Source organism: Ahaetulla prasina, chromosome 3 (genome assembly GCF_028640845.1).
Source record: "Ahaetulla prasina isolate Xishuangbanna chromosome 3, ASM2864084v1, whole genome shotgun sequence".
In the NCBI taxonomy this organism is placed as follows: Eukaryota; Metazoa; Chordata; class Lepidosauria; order Squamata; family Colubridae; genus Ahaetulla; species Ahaetulla prasina.
In genome coordinates, this window is record NC_080541.1 from 213,856,674 (window position 1) to 213,882,628 (window position 25,955).

Below are 25,955 nucleotides of genomic sequence, written 5' to 3' on the forward strand. Positions count from 1 at the left end.
CTCATAGGGATTCTTCATTGCTTTTGAAGTCAATAAGCCTGATTTAATGCTGTTTAAAAATGAGTCGGGATAAGTAATTTTGACTTCATTTAATAACATAGAAAAACCGCTTTCATATCCAGTGTCCCAAAGGTGCTTTTTCATCCAAGAAGCTTCTTCAGCTCTGATTGGATGGTGAGGAATGGAAGAATGGAAGTCAAAGCTGAAGAAGTTTCTTGGATGAGAAGCGAAACATCTTCAAAGTAAAACCAGAAAGTCCAGTTGCCTTTTGGAAAAACACCTTTGGGACAACCATGACATGGGTGACTGAGAATCTCCATAGACTTTCATATCCAGTGGTAGTTAATTTCTGGCTCTTCAGGTTTGTTGCATTGCAGTGCACAACACTGTGATTTTACTAGCTGAGACTAGTAAATTGCAATAGTTTTCTCTTTTTAGTTCTCACTGGCAGGGCATCATTAGATCATGAGGTTCCATTCAGTTATCATAGATAAGCCTAATGGATCAAATATAGTGATAGGACAGAATATGCTGCTTCAACTATACTTTTTAACATATCCCTTTATATCAAAAAACAACACCAAACTAAGCGGAAAATGAATGCACCAGAAAAGAGCCTTTCTGTTTGACTAGTAAATAAGGTGTGTTACCTTCAGTGGAAACCTTTCAATACCAGCATGCCTTATATCTGCAAAGACTACTGTTTCCTGAACTGGCACATTCTGATTTAAGAATTGAGTGGGCGTGCAAAGTGCATGTGCGTGCAAAGAAAATGACTGTCCCATAGAAGAATTTTCAGAACTTACAGAGTCAGAGGCTCAGACACTGAAATATGCAAAACACCAGATACCACAAAGGAAGATAAAATCAGCTTGTTATGAAAAACACTAGCGTACTGTCATCGGCTGCTTCACACCATCTGTATTGTTACTGAGTTCAATGTTTTCTCTTTGGAAACACATTACCGTAGCTTGAGTCTGTTAATACAAATGAAATGCATCATTTTTTATTTTCAAGTACTGTACGCTTTTGACTTTTCAGTTACATGAAAGCTTGCATATGCCGGAGTAACCACAAGGGTCATTCATTAAGATTGTCATTGTCCTAAAACTGCTATCCATGAACAGTATTGCTCATCAGAAAACGATTTTAGGATACGATATATATATAATGCTAGCATCCACACATTTGGTATATTTATTAGAAGATCTTTTATATTCAGCTTAATGAGACTGCTGGCAATTTAACTGTAAATGTAAAAGCCAACATCAAGTGAACAGAAACAATACATTAAGAATGCAGATGACCACCCGGTCTGACAAACCCCAATGGATCTAACCTCTGAATGCTAACCTCTGAACAACACAGATTTGACTGCCTTGCAGAAGGCTAATGGGATGTGGTGATGTGGGGGGTGGGATGTTAGGTACATCTCTGGGCAGAGATGGCAAACTTCAGTCCATATCCCCTTGAATTTTCATAGAGATAGTTTCTTTAGCATCCGCTCCCTGAATTGAAGCCAGATAAATTCTACTTAAAGAAGTGATCCCTAAATTATCTGTATTGATTATTGTTTAATAGGCATAATTTGCTTTTATGTGTGTGTATAAGATATATGACCTGTAATGATACAGATTTGATGCATGTACTATATTTTGCAAAGTACTTAAAATGAGGCACTAATCTTGCTGAGTTATCTTCGCCGTTTTGTACATTGGCCTGTGGCAGTGATGGCTAACCTTTTTGTCCTTGTGTGCCGAAAGCGCGCACATGCTCACAGCCATAATACAATGTGCGCGACCTCCCCATGCCCCCCCCGTGCATGTGTGCGCCACCCCCCTGCACCCCATTTTGGGCCTAGCAGGCCTCCCTGAAGCCTCCTGGGACCCAAAATGGGGTTGGGAGAGCACGTGGCACCCACCTCTGTGCTCCCCCTCCCCCCCGCATGCCTACACTGTTACAGATGTTATGTCTGCCTTGTATGCAGCTTTATTCCTCTCTAGCATTCATCTCCATTGTTCAGTGATGCATTTCCTGCCTCTCTAGGATTTACCTCTATCTGCTCCTGTGAGGCACTTCCTGTTTCTGTTTGATGTATATACAGCTCAGCTGGGGCAAGGGCTCACGTGCCGGCAGAGAGGCCTATGTGTGCCACCCGTGGCATGCGTGCCATAGGTTTGTCATCACAGGCCTATGACATGACTCCATGTGCGATAATTACTATTGTATTTTACCCTACTCTCATTTTAAATTGTTTGTTTAGAATTTTATTGGTAATAATGTGTTCGTTAATATGGCCTATACGCTAATCAATATATATATACATACATATGTATGTATGTATGTATGTATATGTATATATATATATATATATATATGTATGTATGTATGTATGTATGTATGTATATATATGTATGTAGGTCTTTGGTTATTTGGGTTTTCTCCCGCGTAAAATTGGAAGTGTCTTGGCGACGTTTCGACGAAGTCTCATTCATCATCTTCAGGCTTCAGCTTCGTGCTTCTGGGAGCAATGTGTGATTGCAGCTGTTTCTTCCTTTTTAACTGCTAGTGGGGGTTTGAACTGATTGGGTGGGAGCTTGGCTGTGCTCTGATTGGATGGGGTTTTTTGTGCTCTGATTGGCTGGGGGTGTGTCCTGTTTGGGTGGGGGCTTGGTTGTGCTCAGATTAATGTGAGTTGCAGGGGGATTTGAGCTGGTGAGTTGCATTGCTGTTGTTTGGCTTCATGTTTGTGGTCGTGCTACATCTTCATAGTGGGTGTCTGTCTGCTGTATGTATGGATTGGAGGGGTTTGAAATGGCTAATGTTGCAGCTGCGGTCTGGCTTCTGGTCCTTGGTCGTGCTTCCTGATCAGTGTGGGTTTGGGTCTGCTTTCTGGGTGGATGTGTGGTGGTGACATCCTGTGTGGACCTCGTGAGTGTGGGTCTGGTGTCATTCCTCGTGTTAGGGACTTGTTTGTCAATAAGGGCGGGTTTCAAATGGCTGGTAGGCGGAGGTATCATCTCGTTTGTTCATGCTGTGTGGCGTTTTCTATCTCGATGGCTTCTCTGATTATTCTGTTGTTAAAGTGTTCAGTTTTGGCGATAGTTCTGGTCTTTTAAAGTCAATATCGTGTCCTGTGGCTTTAAGGTGTTGGACCAGGAAGAAGATGGTTCCTCTTTTTGACTGAGTTCTTGTGTTCTTCAATCGTGCACTTATTCTTCTGTTGGTTTGTCCGATGTATGTGGTGGGGCAGGCGTGCATGGGATTTCATATACTCCTTGATTTTCTAACTCAATTTTGTCTTTGGGGTTTCTTAGGATGGTGGATATTTTTTGGTTTGTGCAGAATGCTGTCTTGATGTTATGTTTGTGGAGGATCTTGCTGATTCTGTCTATGGTGCCTTTTATATATGGGAGGAGGGCTGTGCCGTTTTCTTGTTCTCTGTCTTGGATTTTAGTGGGGGGTTCTTTTTGGATTAGTTTGGTAATCTTATTTCTCTGGAATCCATTGGATGTTAGTACATTTGTGAGAGTGTGTAGTTCGGTTTTTAGGTGTTGTTCGTCAGCTAAGCGTTTTGTTCTAGAGATGAGTGTCTTGGCTATGGAGTTGATCTGTGCTGGGTGGTGGTGTGAGAGTGCGTGCAGATAGCGGTTTGTGTGTGTTTTCTTCTGGTAGATGGTGTGTCCTAGGGAGCCATTGGGTTTCTTGTAGACTAAGACATCTAGGAAGGGAAGTTGGTTGTTAACTTCTGTTTCCATAGTGAACTGTATTTTGGGGTGTAGGCTATTGAGGTGTGTGAGGAACCAAACCCACACTGATCAGGAAGCACGACCAAGGACCAGAAGCCAGACCGCAGCTGCAACATTAGCCATTTCAAACCCCTCCAATCCATACATACAGCAGACAGACACCCACTATGAAGATGTAGCACGACCACAAACACGAAGCCAAACAACAGCAATGCAACTCACCAGCTCAAATCCCCCTGCAACTCACATTAATCTGAGCACAACCAAGCCCCCACCCAAACAGGACACACCCCCAGCCAATCAGAGCACAAAAAAACCCCCATCCAATCAGAGCACAGCCAAGCTCCCACCCAATCAGTTCAAACCCCCACTAGCAGTTTAAAAGGAAGAAACAGCTGCAATCACACATTGCTCCCAGAAGCACGAAGCTGAAGCCTGAAGATGACGAATGAGACTTCGTCGAAACGTCGCCAAGACACTTCCAATTTTACGCGGGAGAAAACCCAAATAACAAAAGACCTACATACAAACACCCGCGAAAACCTCAGAAAACAAATATATATATATATGAGACTGTGCTAGATCAGGTAGATCATCATTGATCCACACTGAATATGATTATGTTCCTACAGCGTATTTAACAGTCCTAAGCCTAACTGTCAAAACAAAGTTGCTATATTTATTTATTTATTTATTTTGTCAAACACAACAGTATATATAAGTATAAGCATGAAATAACCATACGAATTGGATACAGTCAAAGGGAACATTAGGACAGGAACAGTAGGCACTTTGGTGCTCTTATGCATGCCCCTTATAGACCTCTTAGGAATGGGGTGAGGTCAATAGTAGATAGTCTTTGGTTAAAGCTTTGGGGATTTTGGGAAGAGACCACAGAGTCAGGTAGTGCATTCCAGGCATTAACAACTCTGTTACTGAAATCATATTTTCTACAATCAAGATTGGAGCGGTTCACATTAAGTTTAAATATATTGTGTGCTCATGGATTGTTGCGATTGAAGCTGAAGTAGTCTTGGACAGGAAGGACATTGTAGCAGATGATTTTATGAGTTATACTCAGGTCATGCCGAAGGCGGCGGAGTTCTATATTTTCTAACCCAGGATTTCAAGTCTGGTGGCATAAGGTATTTTGTTGTGGTCAGAGGAGTGGAAAACTCTTCTTGTAAAATATTTCTGGACACACTCAATTGTATTAATGTCCGAAATGAGGTGTGGGTTCCAGACAGGCAAGCTGTATTCGAGAATTGGTCTGGCAAATGTTTTGTATGCTCTGGTTAGTAGTGTAATCTTTTTGGAGAAGAAGCTACGCAGGATTAAGTTTACAACTTTTAAAGCCTTTTTGGCGACGTAGTTGCAGTGGGCTTTGGCACTTAGATTGTTTGATATGAAAACTCCAAGGTCTTTGATGGGGTGAGGGTCATTTACAAGGTAATGTCCATCAAGCTTATATTTAGTGTTCTGATTCTTTTTACCAATGTGTAAGACAGAGCATTTGCTGATTGAGATTGGGAGTTGCCAATTTTTTGACCATTCGGACACAAAGTCAAGGTCTTTTTGAAGGGTAGCTGCATTGTTGGTAGTGTTAAATAGTTTAACATCATTGGCGAAGAGAACACAATTACTTATAATATGGTCACAGAGGTCGTTAATGTATAATATGAAGAGTGTTGGTCCTAGAACGCTGCCTTGGGGGACACCGCTATTGACAGGAGCGGGATTTGATAGGGCACTGCCTATTTTGACCACTTGTTGTCTGTTTGACAGGAACGCTGTTATCCAATTATGAAGGGGTCCGGAGATGCCGTAGGATTTTAGTTTTAGAAGAAGTTTGTCATGTATATACTGTTTTAACAGTATGTATATACTATTTCATGTATATAAGTTTGTCATGTATATATACAGTATATACAAACAAGTTTGTTTGTATATACTGCATAGCCAACAAATAAGCTGTATTATAGCTTATTGTTCATTGTAATGATAGCTGGTCACATTAAGATAACGGGTTCTTATGATATGTGCACAACGAACGCACCAGTGAGAGACCTAAAAGGTCATGTTGAAGACAGTTCATTCTGGAGAAGACAGTTCATTCTGCTTCTTTGCATTATTTTAAGCTCTTGCTTGTTTCATCAGTGTTTGTATCTAGGCACCTTGACATCTAACATTATTGCCTTCATTTTTCCAAATATTCTTTTTCCAGGACCTTTTTGGGTTTTTTTTGCATTGTGTGTCCAAAATACTGAAGCTATAACTTCATTACTTATACTTCCAGTGAAGTCTGGTTTTATTTTATCCGGTGTTAAATTGTTTCTTTTATTTGTAGTCCAAGATCGTCTTTTCAGGACATAATTCAAAGGTTTGTCACTCTGACTTGTTCCAACTTTCATAGCCATATGTTACAATAATAACATAATGTCCTTGACAATATCTTAGTTGTCTATATGATGTATTTGCATTTTAATACTTTGTCTAGATTTGTCATAATCCTTCTCTCAAGTAACAGATGTCTCTTTATTTCATGGCTTTACTTATCTTCCTTGCGAATGTTTGAGCCTAGGAAGATAAAAGTCTGTTTTTACATCAAATTCTTAAGCTGTTTGTACTAGGTTGGTATTGAATAGAATAGAATAGAATAGAATAGAATAGAATTTTATTGGCCAAGTGTGATTGGACACACAAGGAATTTGTCTTGGTGCATATGCTCTCAGTGTACATAAAAGAAAAGATACGTTGCTTGATGATCTAATATTTTTTTTAACACTGAGCAGCAGACTGCCTTTTTCTTTTAGCTAGAAATTTTCATTTTTAACCATCAGAATATTTTCAGCATATTTGAAGTTGCCAATGCTTCTGCTAGCAATGTTTTATTTCTTCTGGTTAATTCATTTTCTACTGCTTATTTATTTATTTAGCGTATGATGGAAACCTGACAGAGAGGAAGTAAACATAAACATACAACCCCTGTAATTACAGTATAATTACAAAACTTCTACGGGGGTATGGCAGTGGCCTCATAACTGGATGTCCAATTCAACTATTCAGATAATCACCTCTGGCATTGCTTTGTGCAAGTCTTCTAGGACAGGGGTCTCCAACCTTGGCAACTTTAAGCCTGGAGGACTTCAACTCCCAGAATTCTGGGAGTTGAAGTCCTCCAGGCTTAAAGTTGCCAAGGTTGGAGACCCCTGTTCTAGGAAACCAGGGGATGCATGTCATGCACAATATATTTAATAGTTTGCATATCAGCATCATAACTGCGACAAAGGGAAATCTTTCCATCCTTAATGATACAGGGTAGAGGCCCTTCTTCCAGGATCGTACCTACTTCTGTTCAATTTTGCCCAGACAGAGCGAGGTTGCGCAAACCAAGTGGTTTTGTAGAGGGATCACCAATGGTCAGGGCCACAAAAAGGCACCTTGGACCATTCCTCTCTCCATGCATTCTGAAGGTAAAATTGGGTTGATGAATAGCTGTTTTCCATGCTGCCTTACGGGATTTCAATCTTGTAGTGCACCACGCATTGTCCTGGTGAACAGGGCGGGACTTATTCAGCATCCTTGACCGTAGCTTAATGAAAGCTTGTTGTCTTCTAATGTGGGGCAGTGTGATATGAGCCAAATATCACATATGATATAACCAGTGCACCTGAGTGCCTGTGATAATATGTATTGTCTGGAAGAGTTCAACATCGACCATTTGAATGTGGGTGTTGTTAAGCAACACAGTGGCACAATATTCAGCTTGGGGAATAAACAGCCAAGACTGTTGTTCTTAGGGTGTTGGCATTATCGCCCCAGGATGTTACAGCCAGTCTGTTCAGTAAAGTCAATAAATACACTGATGTCCATAGCATTTCTTAAGCTACATGTGCTCCCTGGACAGTGCTAAATGGGTGACCATGACCAGATGCAGCTCTTAGGACTGACAGCCATGACAAACAAAAGTACATAATTTTCTACTGAAAGTCCAAAACATCCAGATTTTTTCCACATATCATAGCAACAGGCTGGCTTGGAGTTTGTATATCTCTTCTCCTAAAAGCCTCTGAGTTTGTACATCCCGTCTGGCCTTCCTGCCCTGATATAGCTCCTGGTTTGTTACTAAGTCGGGGGACATGCCTTTTCCTAGTACTCTCCTCCATAGTCAGTCATAGGCCTCCACGACTTATCTACCTTATGAGTAAATAGTTGTTAGTTGCGAAGTTGTGTCCGACCCATCGCAACCCCATGGACAACGTTCCTCCAGGCCTTCCTGTCCTCCACCATCCTCTGGAATCCATTTAAGCTCACACCTACTGCTTCAATGGCTCCATCCAGCCACCTCGTTGTCTGCCGTCCCTTTCTTCTTTTGCCCTCAATCTTTCCCAGCATTAGGCTCTTCGCCAGTGAGTCCTTCCTTCTCATTAGGTGGCCAAAGTAGTTGAGTTTCATCTTCAGGATCTGGCCTTCTCAAGAGCAGTCAGGGTTGATCTCCTCTAGGACTGACCGGTTTGATTGCCTTGCAGTCCAAGGGGCTCGCAGGAGTCTTCTCCAGCACCAGAGTTCAAAGGTCTCATAGAAAGAACCAATATATCAATAGAAAAGCTTAAGTCTTCAGGAATGTTAATATACAGCTCAATAATAATGTAAGGGTATTTATAATAGGCTTTTTGAAAAGCAGCAGGTCACTGCCAGCATTTGGTTATTACTCAAAATTTGAATATTTCTAGACATTTTTGATCAATAATTGCAGAGTAAACGGGAAACTCTCAATTCCATTGCAAGAACATTTCCTTTTATTGGATTTTTTTTTTAGAATCATTTCTCGCTTACCTATCAGGAAAATATTTGCTGTAATTCATGTTCAAAATGCTGGTTAAAATATATGCAATGTGAATCATTTTCATCTGTATGCATTTGAATGGGAATCTGGCACAATTTAAATAAGGGGGCTCCAACCTTGTCAAATTTAAGCCTGGTGGACTTCAACTCCCAGAATCCCCCAGCCAGCAAAGCTAATTTAAAGCATTCCCATTGCACTCTATTTAAAAGCCAACACCTGTACAATTTGCCTGGATTCTTTATTGTTTTGCATATTAAGCTTGGAACGACTTAGTTATTAAATATTATAATATAATATTCATGACTTTTAAATATCTATTCTAATTATGTTGTACCTTTATTGTTCTTCATTTTATTTCACAAGGTGCTTTGACCTTTGGTTCATTAAACCTGATCCTCTCTTGAGGATCTTTTGTTTGTGTCCTCATAACTGATTACTACGAAAGGCAGCCCTTCAAGTGTACTGATAATTGAATCCTGCCAATGTCTATTTGTAGTCCAGAAGAGGATGTATTGATTCAATTTTAATTGCCCCCATCTTTCAGTTTCATTTCCCTCCAATGGTGTCTGAACAATGGTGCCTCAAATACAGTACACAGTTGCTTGTAGTAAGTATGTTGCAAAAAGATGGGCATTTTTTTTCTGGGTTCAAGTGCAGTTTCGCAATGGCTCAGACACAAAAATAAAGAACAAATAGTTGCTAGAATGTTGCAAGGCACTGCATTCCTTTAAGTGTTCGTGCATTTGATAGCCAAAATCTCACAAGATTTTTTTTCATTTTACTTCATTATATTTCTTAGAAATCAATGAATAGAATAGAATAGAATAGAATTTTTTATTGGCCAAGTGTAATTGGACACACAAGGAATTTGTCTTGGTGCATATGCTCTCAGTGTACATAAAAGAAAAGATACATTCATCAAGGTACAACATTTACAACACAAAGGATGGTCAATATATCAATATACATCATAAGGATTGCCAGCAACAAAGTTACAGTCATACAGTCATAAGTGGAAAGAGATTGGTGATGGGAACGATGAGAAGATTAATAATAGTGCAGATTCAGTAAATAGTTTGACAGTGTTGATGGAATTATTTGTTTAGCAGAGTGATTGCCTTCGGGAAAAAACTGTTCTTGTGTCTAGTTGTTCTGTTGTGCAGTGCTCTATAGTGTCGTTTTGAGGGTAGGAGTTGAAACAGTTTATGTCCTGGATGTGAGGGATCTGTAAATATTTTCACGGCCCTCTTCTTGATTCGTGCAGTATACAGGTCCTCAATGGAAGGCAGGTCGGTAGCAATTATTTTTTCTGCATTTCTAATTATCCTCTGAAGTCTTTGTTTTTCTTGTTGGGTTGCAGAACCGAACCAAACAGTTATAGAGGTGCAAATGACAGACTCAATAATTCCTCTGTAGAACTGAATTAGCAGCTCCTTGGGCAGTTTCAGCTTACTGAGTTGGCTGATTGGCTGAGTTTACTTATTGTAGGATATTATCTTCGTTTTTGTTATAAGCAACTAAATAGTATATCACGATACAATTTTTATTTGAATAAAAATAATAAAATCTTATACAGTTAGTCTTCAATTTACGACCACAGTGGAGCCCAAAATATTTGTTGCTAAGTATGTAGACATGTGTATTAGATAATAATTTGTATGCCTGTGATGACTTTTGAAAGAAAATACTTTTAAAAATCTCACCACGGATGAATGTGTATATTGGTTAACATGTGCCCGTATAGTGACTTGGCATCAGTATAGTCCTGACCTATTTCTGAAAGTGGGGGGAAATGTGTTCAGATTTCAAATGCAGGTGTTCTTTGTTTCCCACAGATAGGCCCATATACAGTGTTGGAACATCTAAAGGAAATGGAGGGCCAGAGACTTCCTTGTCCACCTGTTTCCTTAGAAGACCCACCAGTTCAGCTGTCCTGCCTTCAGGCCATTCCAGCAGCATCAGATCTCTTGCTGAGTCCCATGATTCTTCAGCCAGAACAAGCACTTGCTCAAACTGTATATTTAAAAGCGCTAACCATTCCTTTTTACCAGCCTGTTCAATCAAACCATAAATTTTCCAGAGTCCAGACAAATATCAACATAGACAATAGTAATTTACCTTTAATCCTCAATCCACTTTTGCATTCGAAAGGGACAGATCAACTTCAGGCAATCATCCAGAAGCAACCTAGTACAATAAACATAGTTAGTCATTTTTCACTTTTGCCGCAAAGTTCTTCTCCAGGTACACCAGCTGGAAGCCCAGGGAAGGCCAAAAGTTCTGGGAAGTACCTGTGTAAACATTGTGGGCGTGACTGTCTGAAGCCAAGTGTCCTTGAGAAACATATGCGATCACATACAGGTGAGAGGCCTTTTCCATGTACAACGTGTGGCATTGCGTTTAAAACTCAAAGCAATCTGTATAAACACAGGAGAACTCAGACCCATGTCAATAATGCCAGGGTGCCTTCAGAATATGATAGCAGTAGTCTATTAGAAGAGAATGAGAAACTGACTGAGATAGTTGCATCCTCCCAGACCATAGAATCTCATGATAAAAACGATGTCCAGCCAAGTGCAAGGATTAGTTCTGTTGCTTCAGAACCCAGTGACAAACATATTCTTGCTACTTCATTATTGGAAACGCTCTTTGTTTCGGAAAGTCAGAAGATGAAAACGGGTAACTCCTGTCATGGAGAAATAAATCAGAATGTCTTTGAAAAAGAGACCGCCAGAGATGCCACAGATCTACCTCAGAGAAAAAAGATCCAGGATCAAAGGTCTCCAACAGGAAGCAAACATAGTCAGCTACAGAGACAGCAAGCTCTGTATTCAGAGAAGCTATGGAACAGCAGATCTGTGGACACCAAGCTAAAAAAGTGCGAGAGCACCGACTCTGGTTATCTGTCACGTTCTGATAGTGTGGAACATCAGACACCCTCGCCTGGCTTCCTGCACAGCCTTTGTAAACACAGCACAGAGTCAGAAGATGATGCAGCTGTCGCCAATAAATGCATGACTTATAGTTTCTCAAAAGTAGATTCAACTGAGAAAACAGCAGGAGCCATAACCCTGGAGAAAAAAAGGTTGGAAGAGCATATCTCAAGGCTAATATCTCATAATAAAGCAGTTGTGGATGACACCCAGTTGGATAGTGTTAGGCCCAGGAAAACAGTTCTATCCAAACAAGGAAGCATTGACTTGCCAATGCCTTACATGTACAAAGACTCATTCCATTTTGATATACGGCCTCCAGACATCACCAAGAAAAAGAATATTTCTCTGCGCTCAGCCAAGTCTATCTTCACTCCTGCGGAAAAAACTAAGCCATTGGTTTTTCACTCAGTTCCCACTCAATTCTCAACAACAATTGACTGTGTGCCGGTTACAAGAAGTAACTCTCTGCCTTTTATTGAGGGTACAAAGAAGATGCAGGACCAGGCAGATAGTTCAAAATTGTCTTCTTTCACTAGAGTATCCCCAGATGTGGGTTTTTCTGGCTTGTTGCATAGCAGCAATTTAGACACAAATATGACAAATGTTCTTAACAGCCACCCCCGGGCACTTGTTAGACAGGTGGCAGTAGATGATGTGCCATTAAATTATATGACTGAATCTTCAACCTCTTTAGAGGAGCAAAAAGGTAAAGAGAAATCTGAAGCTGGGATGGAAGGAGCGAGCAGCAAGAATAAGAAACCCAGTCAGAGAAAACTAAAAATGTTTTCTCAGGAAAAATGGCAAGTTTATGGGGATGAGACATTTAAGAAAATTTATCAGAAGGTGAAAAGCAGTCAACCAACCAAAAAACAAAAAGGTAATTTAACAAATGTTTCAAACATTTATTCAGATTCCAAGGAAACTGCCTGGGGGAAGGAAATTACATTGTCGAGAGAAGGCCGAAGCTCTGAAACTTCATCACTAATAGATATTGCTGCAAAAGCAAATCCTGACACATTGGAAAGTCATTCCAAAGCTAGCCCTGTTGGTCACCCTCCTTTTTCTCAGGAGAATTCAGGACGGTTGGCAGAAATAAGAGAAATGTGTTCAATTGGTGACTGTGACCAACATAGCATGGCAAGTGAAACATCGTATGTTGAACAGCGATGCCGAGACTTGCATGTTTCAAAACACAACCGGAGTGGCAATAATAAAGCTTTGCCTTTAAGTAAAGGCTGTGAATTGAAAGTCCAACTTAAGCAAACTCAGCTGGACTTTGCTACTCGGCATGATCATGACTTAGAAGATGCACATGGACACATTGCTGAATGTGTACAAAAATATGAGGATACTACAGCTAATAGAAAAGGATTCAGGGGGAAAGAAACTGCCCACCTTGGACACACAGCTTTATCGGCACCACAGTGCAACACCAGTGAGCTGGTGTATGAATCTCAGAAGTTACCCTCAGAAAGGAAAAAGCCTAAGGTGGATGAACTGAAAAACACAGAAAATATAACATTTAAAAATAGTAGTTCAACCGAGTTGGTTGTGAAACTGATAGACTGTTATAATCTTAACATAGTTGCTGCAGAATCAGCAAAGGTCCCAGATAAGGGGGGAAAATGGACAGTAATGGTAGGAACACCTGCTTCAGGTAGCAGTATGGAATGTGAGGAAGGAATCCAACATTCTATAACAGTATCTAATGATAGGGATTGTATTGTAAGTCTAACAGATACAGCAAGTATATCTGCGACATCATTTCCTGAACAATTCAAGACCGATGTAACAGAGGAACACACCAGTAATTTATTTGCAATAAAAAAACTCGCATCTCGCACAGCAACAGAAGAATTATCAGACTGTAGAGACTCAGCACCAACCCACACTCAGCATGTGGTAAGAAATCAAGTGATTTCTCATCTAAAGAAAAATGATTTTCTTCCAAAGTACATCCTAAAATATTCACAAGAAGGAAACAATATAGGTGTGCCATTGTTTCTTACAAAAGAGCCAGAAAATATACCATATGTTTCATTGTCAAGCAGCTCAACCATTTCCCCGTATCCTGCTTGTAACAATAAACTACTTGATAGTAATTCCATTGATGTAACTTTGTGCCCTTTGCAATTGGATCTGAGTCATCCAGCCAGAAGAAAAGAGCTAAAATGGGACATGCACACAACATGGACACCTTTGGTAGCTCCTGCACCAGCTCTCCTTGAAGCAACAACAATTACAACCATGGTAGATCAAAAATGTCATCTTCAAAGTGCAAGCAGGAAAGCTAAAGATACACGTAAAGGAGACAGTAGAGACAACTTAGATGATCAAAGATTGATAACAAAAGAAGATAAATGTATAGTTGCTTGCACATCACACGTTCCTGGGAGGAAAGTATGCTTTACCACAATTTATACAGGAGGGCTTTTCTTATCATCAGACATGACTGGGCAAAATTCAACCTTAAAGTTAATACAATCAGCGAAGAGTTCAGTAATTTCACTCTCTTCATTGGTGGAAAGGGCAGTTTTGTGTGAAAGTAGCGAGAAGGAAGTCAAGGAATGGCAATTGGAGACTAACCCTTTGCCAGGATTTGAAAACTTGTCCACCTGTTCAGTTAGTCCAAAATGTCTTTGCCATTCTTCCAATATGCTTTATTGTCATGTGCTGTGTACTCAACCAAAGGAGATTTGCTCTCAGCCCCAATTAAGCATAGAATCTCATGCAGGAAAATTACAAATCCCAAGTCTGAATCTATCCTTTCCAACTCTAAATGCGGAGCCTCAGCTGACTTGGTGTTGCTTGTCAAGAAGCCTCCCACTTCCTATTGAGCAAAAGGAAATGAAAGATTCTGCATATTCTTCTTTGTATATGAATGAAAACTTCATTTCAAAATGTGGACAGTCCATCTGCAAAATGAAAAGCCATGGGAAGGCTGCTAGGGAAGGCTGGGGAATTGAAAAACCCCAAACACTGGTCTCTTCTCCACAAAGGCAGGAAACAGAGAAGGTAATGGCTTTATGGTTTTCCTATTCCTAGATAGAGGAATGCTGTTGATTTAGCTTTAGAATAAAATGGGAATGGTGGTTAAGATGTGTTATAGCACCTTATTAGTAATAGATTTGAAGACTCTGGATTCAGTGTGATGATTATGGGGTTAGGTTAGAGCAAAGTAGGTAATCTTTCTTGGAATTTTGAGAATATTTTGCTAAAAAGGTTATGTATTTATCATCACGATCCTGATCATATTAAATTTATTAGCCACCCAAATCTAATTTGCCAGAAGGGAGATTAGTGATGCTGAAAAACCCCAAACACTCTGAATTTATCTATCTCAGAAACACTCTGAACTGTCCTTGATTAGAGAAATTAGTCTTCTGCCACATTAGAAATGCCTTTGAATACCCCATTTCTTCCATAGTCAGTTTGCAACCACTTCAGAAGATGTGAAGCACTGGGAAGAGGGATTCCCATCGTTTTGATCTTCTGGGTGCTCTTCTGGAAAGCAGAGAATTATTCTCATTCCTTTGGAGAAATGAGATATTTGTAAATAATATGTGCTGTAATTAGAATAAAAGAAAACACATTTAAAAATTGGAAGAATAAATGTGTCTTTTCTGGCATTATAAGGACAGCATTGTAGTGCCACGGTGGCTCTCATAAGATGGAGATATTTTCTTTATTTGTAAGATTTATAAGGCTGCCCAAGTCAACCACTATGACTCTGGGTGGTATACAGCATAAGAACAAAGAAAAAAAATCAAAGAAGGTGAAAAAAGTCTTTACAATGAATAATACAATATATAAATACCAAATACAAAATGGTAACCAAGCCCATAATAAAACAGTTACAACTATATCCAACATTCTTTTGAGAGGAGACAAACTGTTCTACTATTTTCATGTTGTGTGCTGTTCTTTACATTTTGATTTTTGTCATGCAATGTTAATCATTTTTTGCATTCGCAGAAGTACTTTTTAAACACTGGTGCTCAGGAGCTCTCCAAAAGCATCCCAGAACTAGAAAAGAAAAAAGAAAAACTTTACAAAAGGAGAGAAAAGAGAAACTTAAAAAGGATAAAAGTGAAGATCAATTCCAAGCGGTAAGAAATTGGGGTTTACTTTTAGTCTTAGAAAAGCAATTTTTCTTTGACTATGAATAGCATTCATAATTGAACGAGATATGGTGGAAAGACTTTGAGAGGAGAATTTCTCAAAATTTTATTTTAGAAAGAAGTAGGACACTTACATGGATCGTGCTATAGTAGTACTAACACTAACAAAAGCAATTACTAATGTTGAAAAGACTTAAATTATGTTGTGACTTCAGATGTTATGTATCTTAGTCTTCATAACCTATTGATGTCAAGGGTCAATGGGACAGACATCTTCAATACAATAACCTGCACACTGTAATGTCATGACAGAAATCCTATCCTACCAAAGCAACAAACGTGTAGGCAGAGGAATTTCCTATTTCTTTAATCATGGGTTGCACATGATAAAATGTATGCCATGATGCAAAAGCTAAAACTTAATTACTTATAGCACATTTGTTACTTTGCCTCCTTTTTGTTTAAGAGGTAGCTAATGTCAAGAGTTTCTTTCCTGCCTTTGTTCCCTAAACATACTTTTCTTGAACCTCTCTAATCAAGGAGAGAAGCAACTTAGATCTAAGGATAAATTTCCTGACAGTTAGAACAATTAATCAATGGAACAATTTGCCTCCAGAAGTTGTGAATGGTCCAACACTGGAAGTTTTTAAGAAGATGTTGAATAACCATTTGTCTGAAGTGGTGTAGGGTTTCCTGCCTAAGCAGGGGGTTGGACTAGAAGACCTCCAAGGTCCCTTCCAACTCTTTTATTCTATTCTATTCTTGGTAGAATATAGCCAGCTACAGTTATACATATTGCATTTTCTGCAGATAAACTTTCTTTCTGTTAAAAATTACGAAAAAACTGTTCAGTAGTTTTTGCAGATTGGACTTCACTCTCCAGGAAAATAAAATGCTCCCTCCAAAATATTACAGGTAGTCTTTGACTTACCACCACAATTGAGCCCAAAATTTCTGTTGTTAAGTGAGACATTTAAATGAGTTTTGCCCCATTTTATGACTATTGCCACAGTTGCTAAGTGAATCACTGCAGTTGATAAGTTAGTAACATGGTTATTAAGTGAATCTGGCTTCCCCATTGATTTTGCTTATCAGAAGGTCACAAAAGGGGATCACATGACCTTGGGAAACAGCAATGGTCGTAAGTATGAACCAGTTGCCAAGCATCTGAATTTTGATCACATGATCATGGGAATGCTACAAGGTTGTAAGTGTAAAAAATGGCCATAAGTCACTTTTTTAGTGCTGTTGTAACTTTGAACGGTCACTATTTATTTATTTATTTATTTTATTAAATTTCTATACCGCCCTTCTCCCGAAGGACTCAGGGCGGTGTACAGCCAAAATAAAAACACAAAATATATACAATTAAAAGAATTTAAAATGAACTATTACTATACGGCCGATAATTAAAACATTTAAAAATTTAAAATATTATTAAAACCCCAATTTAAAATCAACTATTTATGCCAGTCCTGCTTGAATGAATAAATATGTTTTAAGCTCACGACGGAAGGTCCGAAGATCAGGCAGTTGACGTAAGCCAGGGGGGAGTTCGTTCCAGAGTGTTGGTGCTCTCACAGAGAAGGCCCTACTCCTGGGGGCCGCCAGCCGACATTGTTTGGCGGATGGCACCCTGAGAAGGCCCTCTCTGTGAGAGCGTACGGGTCGATGGGAGGCATAAGGTAACAGTAGGCGGTCTCGTAAGTACCGGGTCCTAAGCCATGGGCGCTTTAAAGGTGGTAACCAGGATCTTGAAGCGCACCGAAGACTCCAGGAAGCCAGTGCAGACTACGGAGCAGTGGTGTTACGTGGGAGCCACGAGCGGCTCCTGTTACCACTCGCGCAGCTGCATTCTGGACTAACTGCAGCCTCCGGGTGCACCTCAAGGGCAGCCCCATGTAGAGAGCATTGCAATAATCCAGCCGAGACGTAACCAGAGCGTGAGTGACTGTGCATAAGGCATCCCGGTCAAGGAAGGGACGCAACTGGCGAACCAAGCGAACTTGGTAAAAGGCCCTCCTGGTGACGGCCGCCAGATGTTCATCAAAGGACAGCCGACCATCCAGGAGGACACCCAAGTTGCGAACCACCTCCTTTGGGGCCACTAACTGCTTCAACAGTCAGCTGCGGATGCAGCTGACTGTACCGGGGTGCCGGCATCCACAGCCACTCCGTCTTGGAGGGATTGAGCTTGAGTCTGTTTCTCCCCATCCAGACCCGTACGGCTTCCAGGCACCGGGACAGCACTTCGACCGCTTCGTTGGGGTGGTCCGGGGTGGAAAAGTACAGCTGAGTATCATCAGCGTAAAGATGATAACTCACCCCGAAACCACTGATGACCTCACCCAGCGGCTTCATGTAGATGTTGAACAGGGTAGGCGAGAGAATCGACCCCTGAGGTACCCCACAAGTGAGGCACCTCGAGGACGACCTCTGCCCCCCTGTCAACACCGTCTGCGACCGGTCGGAGAGATAGGAGGAGAACCACCGATAAACGGTGCCTCCCACTCCCAACCCCTCCAACCGGCGCAGCAAGATACCATGGTCGATGGTATCAAAAGCCGCTGAGAGATCTAATAGGACCAAGGCAGAGGAACAACCCCTGTCCCTGGCCCTCCAGAGGTCATCCACCAACGCGACCAAAGCCGTCTCCGTGCTGTAACCGGGTCGGAAGCCGGACTGGAACGGGTCTAGATAGACAGCTTCCTCCAGGTGCCGGGGAAGCTGCCATGCAACCACATTCTCTACAACCTTCGCTAAAAAGCGAAGGTTGGAGACTGGACGATAATTACCCAAAATAGCTGGGTCCAGGGAAGGCTTCTTCAGGAGGGGTCTCACCACCGCCTCCTTCAAGGCGGTGGGGAAAACCCCTTCAACCAAAGAAGCATTTATAATCCCCTGGAGCCAGCCTCGTGTCACTTCCTGAGCAGCCAGTACTAACCAGGAAGGGCACGGGTCCAGTAAACACGTAGTTGCATGCAACCTCCCCAGCAACCTGTCCACGTCCTCGAGAGCCACAGAATCAAACTCATCCCAAATAACCTCAACAAGACGAGTCTCTGCCACCTCGGCTGAATCATCGCAATCATGATCCAAGCCATCACGAAGCTGAACGATTTTATCGTATAGATAACCGTTAAACTCCTCGGCTCGTCCCTGCAGGGGGTCATCCCGTCCCTCCTGTTGAAGGAGGGAACGGGTCACTCGAAACAGGGCGGCCGGGCGGTTATCTGCCGATGCAATGAGGGTGGAAACGTAGGAACGTTTCGCCTCCCTCATTGCCACTAGGTAGGTCCTAGTAAAGGACCTCACTAGTGTCCGATCAGCCTCGGAACGACTGGATCTCCAAACACTCTCTAGGCGTCTTCTCCGGCGTTTCATCTCTCTCAGCTCCCCAGAGAACGAGGGAGCCAATTGAGATCTACGCCGGGTCAGAGGCCGCAAAGGCACGACACGGTCCAAAGCCCCAGCCGCGGCCCGTTCCCAAGCTGCAACTAGTTCTTCAGTCGTGCCGTGGGTAAGATCCACAGGAAACGGCCCAAGCTCCGTCAGGAACCTCTCCGGGTCCATCAGGCGCCTGGGGCGGAACCAACGCATCGGCTCCGTCTCCCTGCGGTGGTGAGCAGCGGTTCGAAAGTCTAGGTGAAGGAGAAAATGATCTGACCATGACAACGGTTCTTTCACTATATCTCCTAAATCCAGATCATTTACCCACTGACCAGAGATAAAAATCAAGTCTAGCGCGCCTCCCCCAATGTGTGTAGGGCCATCAGTTACTCGAATCAGGTCCAAGGCCGTCATGGAGGCCTGGAACTCCTGAACCACTGTTGATGACAAGCCGGCTGATGGCAAGTTGAAATCTCCCAAGACCAAAAGTCTGGGAATCTCAACCGCCACGCCAGCAAGCACCTCCAGTAGTTCAGGTAGGGCTGTAGCCACGCAGCAAGGAGCCAGGTACGTGATCAACAACCCCATCTGATTACGATGGCCCCACTTCACAAGGAGGATTCACAGCCAGCTATCTGAGGAACAGTGGACTCCCTCGGCTCCAGACTTTCCCTAATCACAACCGCCACCCCCCCACCCCTACCCTGGGCCCTCGGCTGATGGAATGCACGGAAACCCGGAGGGCACAGTTCAACCAGGGGTACACCCCCTTCTGTGCCCAACCAGGTCTCCGTAATGCCCATAAAGTCCGCGGACTCCCTCTGAATCAGGTCACAAATCAGGGGAGCCTTATTAACCACGGACCGGGCATTGCAGAGCATCAGCCGTAGACCCAAGCTCTGAGGATCCTGACCATCCAGGGAACGAGTAAGGACTGGGGGGCCAGAGCATGTGATCACCTTTAAACATCGACCACGTGCTCCCAACGAACGATATGGCCCCCTGCCTCCGCCATATCTGCCCCTCCCACTTACCGTACAGATGGAATAACACTCTTTGCTCTGTTCAGACCCCTCCCCCCGTTTCTTCGGACCAGCTAAAATAGTGTCGTGAGCACGCGCTAGGACTGGACATACCCTCCCCGACGGGTTTCCCCCAACACCCGCCCTTGCCCTCCCCCCCTTTAAAAATTCCCTCTCTAAAAATCCCCAAAGGCTCTTTCTCTTCGCATGCCACCTCTGTGGGTCCCAAAACCCGTCATTGAGGCCGGCCCTTGATAACAAAGCGGGCCATTCCTGCGAGGCAGGGGCACCTCACAGGTGCAAGAGTTCATGTGCTGAGTAACGCATAGAAAAAATGAGAATCGGCGAAAGATGGTAAGATGATAAAAACCCAGGTTGGCAGAACATTAGTAAACAATGGAACTTCCAATGGATATCCAGTTGTCCAATAAAACCAATAGGGGCTGGAACAAGATGACAAAGATGGTATAACGAAAGAAGATAGACAGATGGGATCCATGGTAGATAATCCATAAATAACGTCCTTGTAAGATCTTAATAAGTCAAGGGCAGCTACCAATCTGTCCAAAGTCCAGTCCAGGAAACCATTGGATAAAAACCGACCCGCCATCGATGCCTGTCCATAATTACTCCTTAGAGGCCTGCCATATCACCCTCTCCGCCAACTGCTCCAAGAGCAAGCTGCTCCAGGCCAAAGGCCTGTCCACAGCCAGCTACTGCCTCCAAAAGCCACTGATCCCAATGTGGCGAGGGGGCCAAGTCGGAACATCAAGATAGAAATCAGGCAGAGAGGCGACTGCAGGCCGGAAACGATCCTTCACCCCTTCAGCGATCGAAAGTCAGGGGGGAGGACCGACAACTGCAGGCCGGGGACTATCCTTCCCCCCTTCGATATTCAAAAGTCCAGCGGGGGGGGGGGCAGACGACCAAAGAAGACGCATATAAAGTAGATGGAAAGTGCCAGGAGGAAAGCACCAAATGAAAAGCGCCTGGTAGAAAGCGCCATTAAAGAGGGCAAGCTACGGCCACGCCTCAAGGCCTGGTCTCCGGCCTCACCTCCAGCCGCGTCTCAGGCCTCGCCTCCAGCCTCGGTCTCGCCTCGCCTCACGCCGATGGAACAAGGGCGTCCCTAAACGAAACGCCTCGCAGCCCACTGGGGCCTCGCCACACATGACAAAGCGCCAGTGGGCAAGGCGGGCCGAGGTCAAAGCCAAAGTCGATGCCGAAACCGACGTAAAGGACAAACAGCGGGCCTCCCCTGCGCTCCAAAAATGGCCGCCATCTCCGTTCGCCGCTCCTCCCTCGGCCCCCGTTCTCGGCGGCCGCAAACCCGAGAAGGTCAAAAGACCTCTCCAGCGGCCGCCGGGAAGATGATCCAACGGGCCGGGGAAAAGAGACAGCTCGGTGAGTCTCCCAAAGGCTGCCATCCTGGATTAAACATCCAACGCTGACTCCTAGTTCTCCTAGCGAAACGCCATACTTGCGCATGCGCAGAGCCAACCTAAATGAACTAGGACTACCTGTATTCTTATTTGATCTCTCTACATTACTTTCTTTCTTTGCTTGCAAAAAATCATAATGGACACATTAGTAGGAAAAAAGGGAGCACAGAGAAGGAAGAGTGGATATTTAAAACTGAAAGCATCAAATAGGACAGTGATGGCTAACCTTTTTTGGATTGAATACCCAAAGTGTACGCCTAAACCCCCAAAATGCAGCCCTGCGCATGCCCCCCACGCATGCACATACACCCCTGCATGTGCCCCACCCTCCCACGCATGTGTGCACCCCATCATACCCCACAGCATGCTCGTGCAGACCCCCCTCAGCGCCTCACCACCACGCATGCGCACGGCCCCCCACAAGCGCCCTGTCCCCGCGCATGCATGGTAGACACCCTAAGACCAGCTGGCAGGTGGGAAATGTGCGCGCATGCCTGGCAGAGCTGAACTGGGGCGACGGCTCGTGTGTCCACAGAGAGGTGCAATAGGTTTGCCATCACGGAAATAGGACATCTTTTGTTTTTACATTTGATCAATGTGGGATTGGAAGGCTGGTATTTGAAAAAAATGATTTTATTTCTCCCAAAGTTTAAAGTTGATGTGAAAACCATTACAAAAAAGGCTTGCTCAGGTTGGATCGTGAGGCTTGTGTACTGGTAGCTGAAAATATAATAGACACATGTCATATTAGATGTGGTTAAAATTATATAGAAATCTCCAAACACAGAACAGCTATTTAGTTTTGGATGAGAACTTGCTTTTCAGCATAACCAATTTAAACCAAACGAAACAGATTGTATCATCAAGGAGATTTTAAAGTAGGAATAAAAATGGAACCACATTTTAATGAGATATAATTAGTTTCAAGTAGGATATTTTCTGGCATTTTAAAAATTCACAACAGTTAAATTTACGGTTGGCGACATTGAACATAATTTTTTCCCCATTGAGACAAACTGTACAGGAAAGAATATTCTTTATTGTTTCTGAATTACTGAAATTTGGCAAGAACAGCCATCCTAAATATTTGTAATGAAACTTGAGCTTGAAGGATGTTCTAAAGACATAATAATTTGTAGATTTCATTATATAGACATGAAGATCATCACGCACAAAGACATCGTCTTCTCAGAAGCCACCAGTCAAGCAAGCAATGCTGGGCCTTGAGGACTTCCAGAAAGTGTTCCCGCATCAAGGCTTCTGGCATTTGGGAGCATTGTGGAAAGTGCCATTGTTTTCCAACGACTTCACTAGGTAAGCCAGATAGGAGGGGAAATGGAAAATGAGAAAAAATTCTGATATCAAGGGAAACATTTGCGGGGTCTTTTTGTTTGCAAAGTCCCGCTCCTTGACATGGATATTTGCCCTTATTTCTGGTATTCATATTTCAGTTTGCCGTTAACAGAGTAACATAGAAAATAAAAACTGCACGATGTTGGCTATCTTCACATTTTTCTTCAATCGAATAATCTTTTTTGATCGACTTTTAACCTGGGAACAAAGTTTATCAATATGCCTGAAAAAAAAAATTGCAGCCATAGAAGGCTCAATGGCTGCATTTCAGCAGTCATTCTCCATCGATCCAGTATACCGCACAGACAGAATTGTATGTTTGAAAAAGTCAAGTTGATTAGCAAAATGGTATCATCAAAGTTGTGCTTTTAATGCAGCACAGATTTTTTTAAAAAGGGGCAGCTCCAATTGTATCCTTGTGGCATTTTGACATTTTTGAGCGTATCTTGCAGACATCTTTGCTCACAAGGTTATTGTTGATGGGGAAAAATATGGGAGAGTCTTCTGTATATTGCCATAATCTATTAAATGAAAGACAGGATATGAATAAAAGAAAATGAAGACTAAAGGAAGCTATTTGGAGTTTAAGGATTTCCTCCAACATCTGTCCTGAAAAATCCCTCATTGAAAAATCCCAGCAGATTGTAGGGTACCCTTAGGCCATTGCCCAGACTTCTTAGACTTAACAGTCATCCTGCAGAACCTGATAGTTCATCCTAAACTTATTTTACTATGTTCTTTGTTGTTAAGATATTTTTAACTAGAGAATTTTGTATAGTAATTAAAGCAACAAACTAGAAACCAGGAGACCCTGAGTTCTAGTTTTATCTTAGTTATAAAACCAGCAGGCTGATTTTGGGCTGGTCATTCTCTCTCAACTCTTAGAAAGGAGGAGGAAATGGCAAACCAATTCTAAAATCTTGGCAAGAAGACTGCAGGGACAAGCTCAGGCAGTTGCCAGGATTAAAAGCTGATGTGAAGGCAGGTTAAAGCAAATTGAAATGTTGAAGTGTTATATTGCCTGGTAGTAATCAATATAATGATATGACTACTATTATAAGATATTATTTTTCGATTTCTATGATGTTTATATGTGCTCCAGGATTCCCGTGCAGTTTTTCTTTGTATTATGCTTGGGGCTTGGTTTTAAGCTTTGGTCAGTTTCTTGCTCGGGTCACTTTTTTCCAGCTTCAAATTCTTTTTAGTCATCCTGGATTAGCTCCTTAATGTCAATTTCCTTAGAGACTTTGAATTTATAATAGGTTATGGTAAAAAACGTAACTTGAATTTTTAAGCATACAATTTACCAGGCCCAGCTTTTCTACTGCAGTAAGAAGAAGAAAAGCTTTTGTACTGGATTTCACAATTCTATGGAGAATTGTTCTTCAGATCTTAGAATTCAAGTAGTAAGACAAATTATGAACATGAACTAATCTACTTTTATCTGCCATAGTTATAAAAATAATTCGGAGAAATATGTAAGAATTGGACTTTGTTGCCACTTTACATTTGTTGCCATATAAATTTTCCATAAGAATGTATAGGTCCCCGTTGCGTTATTTTCTTTTGGTGAAAGCAGTTGTGGAAAAACAGAAAAAAAGTAAGAAATAATCAGCAAAAGATATGATAGGCATGAGATAGCAAAGGGTTACAACTAATTTGCATCATTTACTATTTCTTGATTATGTGACATCAAGTTGCCATCAATTTTTAGTAACCACATAGACAGTCTATCCACCTTGCTCCTGGTTGTCCTTTTTTCTGTTTTTTCTCTTTCCTTCTACCTTTCCTAGCATTAGAGGCAATGTTGAATAATTTGAGCATCACCATTCCATAATCCATCCTTGCTTCTATCACATCTCTGTACAAGTACCATTGGGAAGGAGATATAGCAGTTTAGCCAGCCATACAAACAGGCTGAAGAACAGTTTTTATCTGTGGGCTGTCAGACTCCTGAATGAGAAATAACATCATAACTATGTAGCATGATGGACTGCAGGGCCGGTGCAATGTGTAACATGTTCATACTGGTACAATAGGACTGGGTGTTTTGTTAATATGATTTATTGGGTTAGGGATTTTCTGTCTTCACTGTGAGTTGTATTGTGTTGGGGGGGTGCACTGAGGGAGCTCAACCAACTTCATTGCACATATATTGTGTACTGACAATAAAGATTTGAATTGAACTTCACATTTTGCTTTTTATTTTTCATACTTTTCATCTCTCTCTTCTGAAGCATTCCGTGAACTCCTCCCATTACCCCCCCCCCCACTTTCTCTCAATCATTTTTTTCCTTAAATTAAATTATTGTACAATTTAATTCTCATTCATTCTCTAGGATCAAACCTCTTTAAAATACTTATATTTTAAAATATAATTTTAAGGAAGAAAATTTTAACAAAGCAATATTAGAAAAGAAACAAAATAAAGGAGAACAGTAAATAGAAAATAAGAAAGAAAATAGAAATAAATAAAAAAAGATGATAAAGAAGCAACTTCAGATCTTTTTGACAGCGGTTATAAATGCATTTATATTTTACATTGTCTCTTTAATAGTACTTCATAATTTTCTTCTTTCAGTAAACTACTGTTTATAATCAACCCATAAATCACATTTTCCTTTTTTTTCTGACAAAAAGTACATAAGCAGTTTCTAGTCATTGATTAAGATATATTGATTTTTCTCTAATCGAACAAGTTAGTTTTGCCATCTCTGGTAGTTCTGTCATCTTCATCAACCATTCCTCTGTTGTGATTTATTTCAGAATCTTCCAATTTTTGTACATAATTTTCCATGGCTTTTTTCCTAATTGAGAGTCCATTCATTCCAGCAAGAAAAGTTCTGGTTTCAGTTAAATGTTTAAAACTTTTTGTATGTAATTTTGCCCAAATGTCTAAGCCTTTTTTTATTTGTTTTACCAATTTGTCATAGTTATTCCCTTTTAATGTAGAATTTTGCCGTTAACCAAATTCCCAAATATTTTACCTTTTTAACAATTTGAATCCCCAATTTCTCTTCCAATTCCTCATCTTGCCTTTTTGTACAATTCTTAGTTATTATTTTAGTTTTTTCCTTATTTATTTTAAACCCAGCC

At 41.6% G+C, this 25,955-nt stretch overlaps 1 protein-coding gene and 1 long non-coding RNA gene across 2 annotated transcripts in view; one reads left to right on the top strand and one right to left on the bottom strand.

Annotated features, from left to right (window-relative positions):
• ZNF831 (zinc finger protein 831) overlaps positions 1–25,955 on the top strand; it is an 83,776-nt gene that overhangs the window by 51,209 nt on the left and 6,612 nt on the right. The window contains exons 3-5 of the mRNA XM_058174776.1: positions 10,431–14,546; positions 15,507–15,640; positions 22,660–22,820. Coding sequence (XP_058030759.1) covers positions 10,467–14,546; positions 15,507–15,640; positions 22,660–22,820 — 4,375 coding nt within the window. The 5' untranslated portion in view covers positions 10,431–10,466. The remainder of the gene's footprint in view (positions 1–10,430; positions 14,547–15,506; positions 15,641–22,659; positions 22,821–25,955) is intronic.
• On the bottom strand, positions 763–11,022 carry LOC131194139 (uncharacterized). Its single transcript, XR_009154111.1, has 3 exons — positions 10,887–11,022; positions 10,714–10,782; positions 763–977 (listed from the first exon to the last, which is right to left on the bottom strand). It is a non-coding gene; the product is annotated as an uncharacterized LOC131194139 (long non-coding RNA).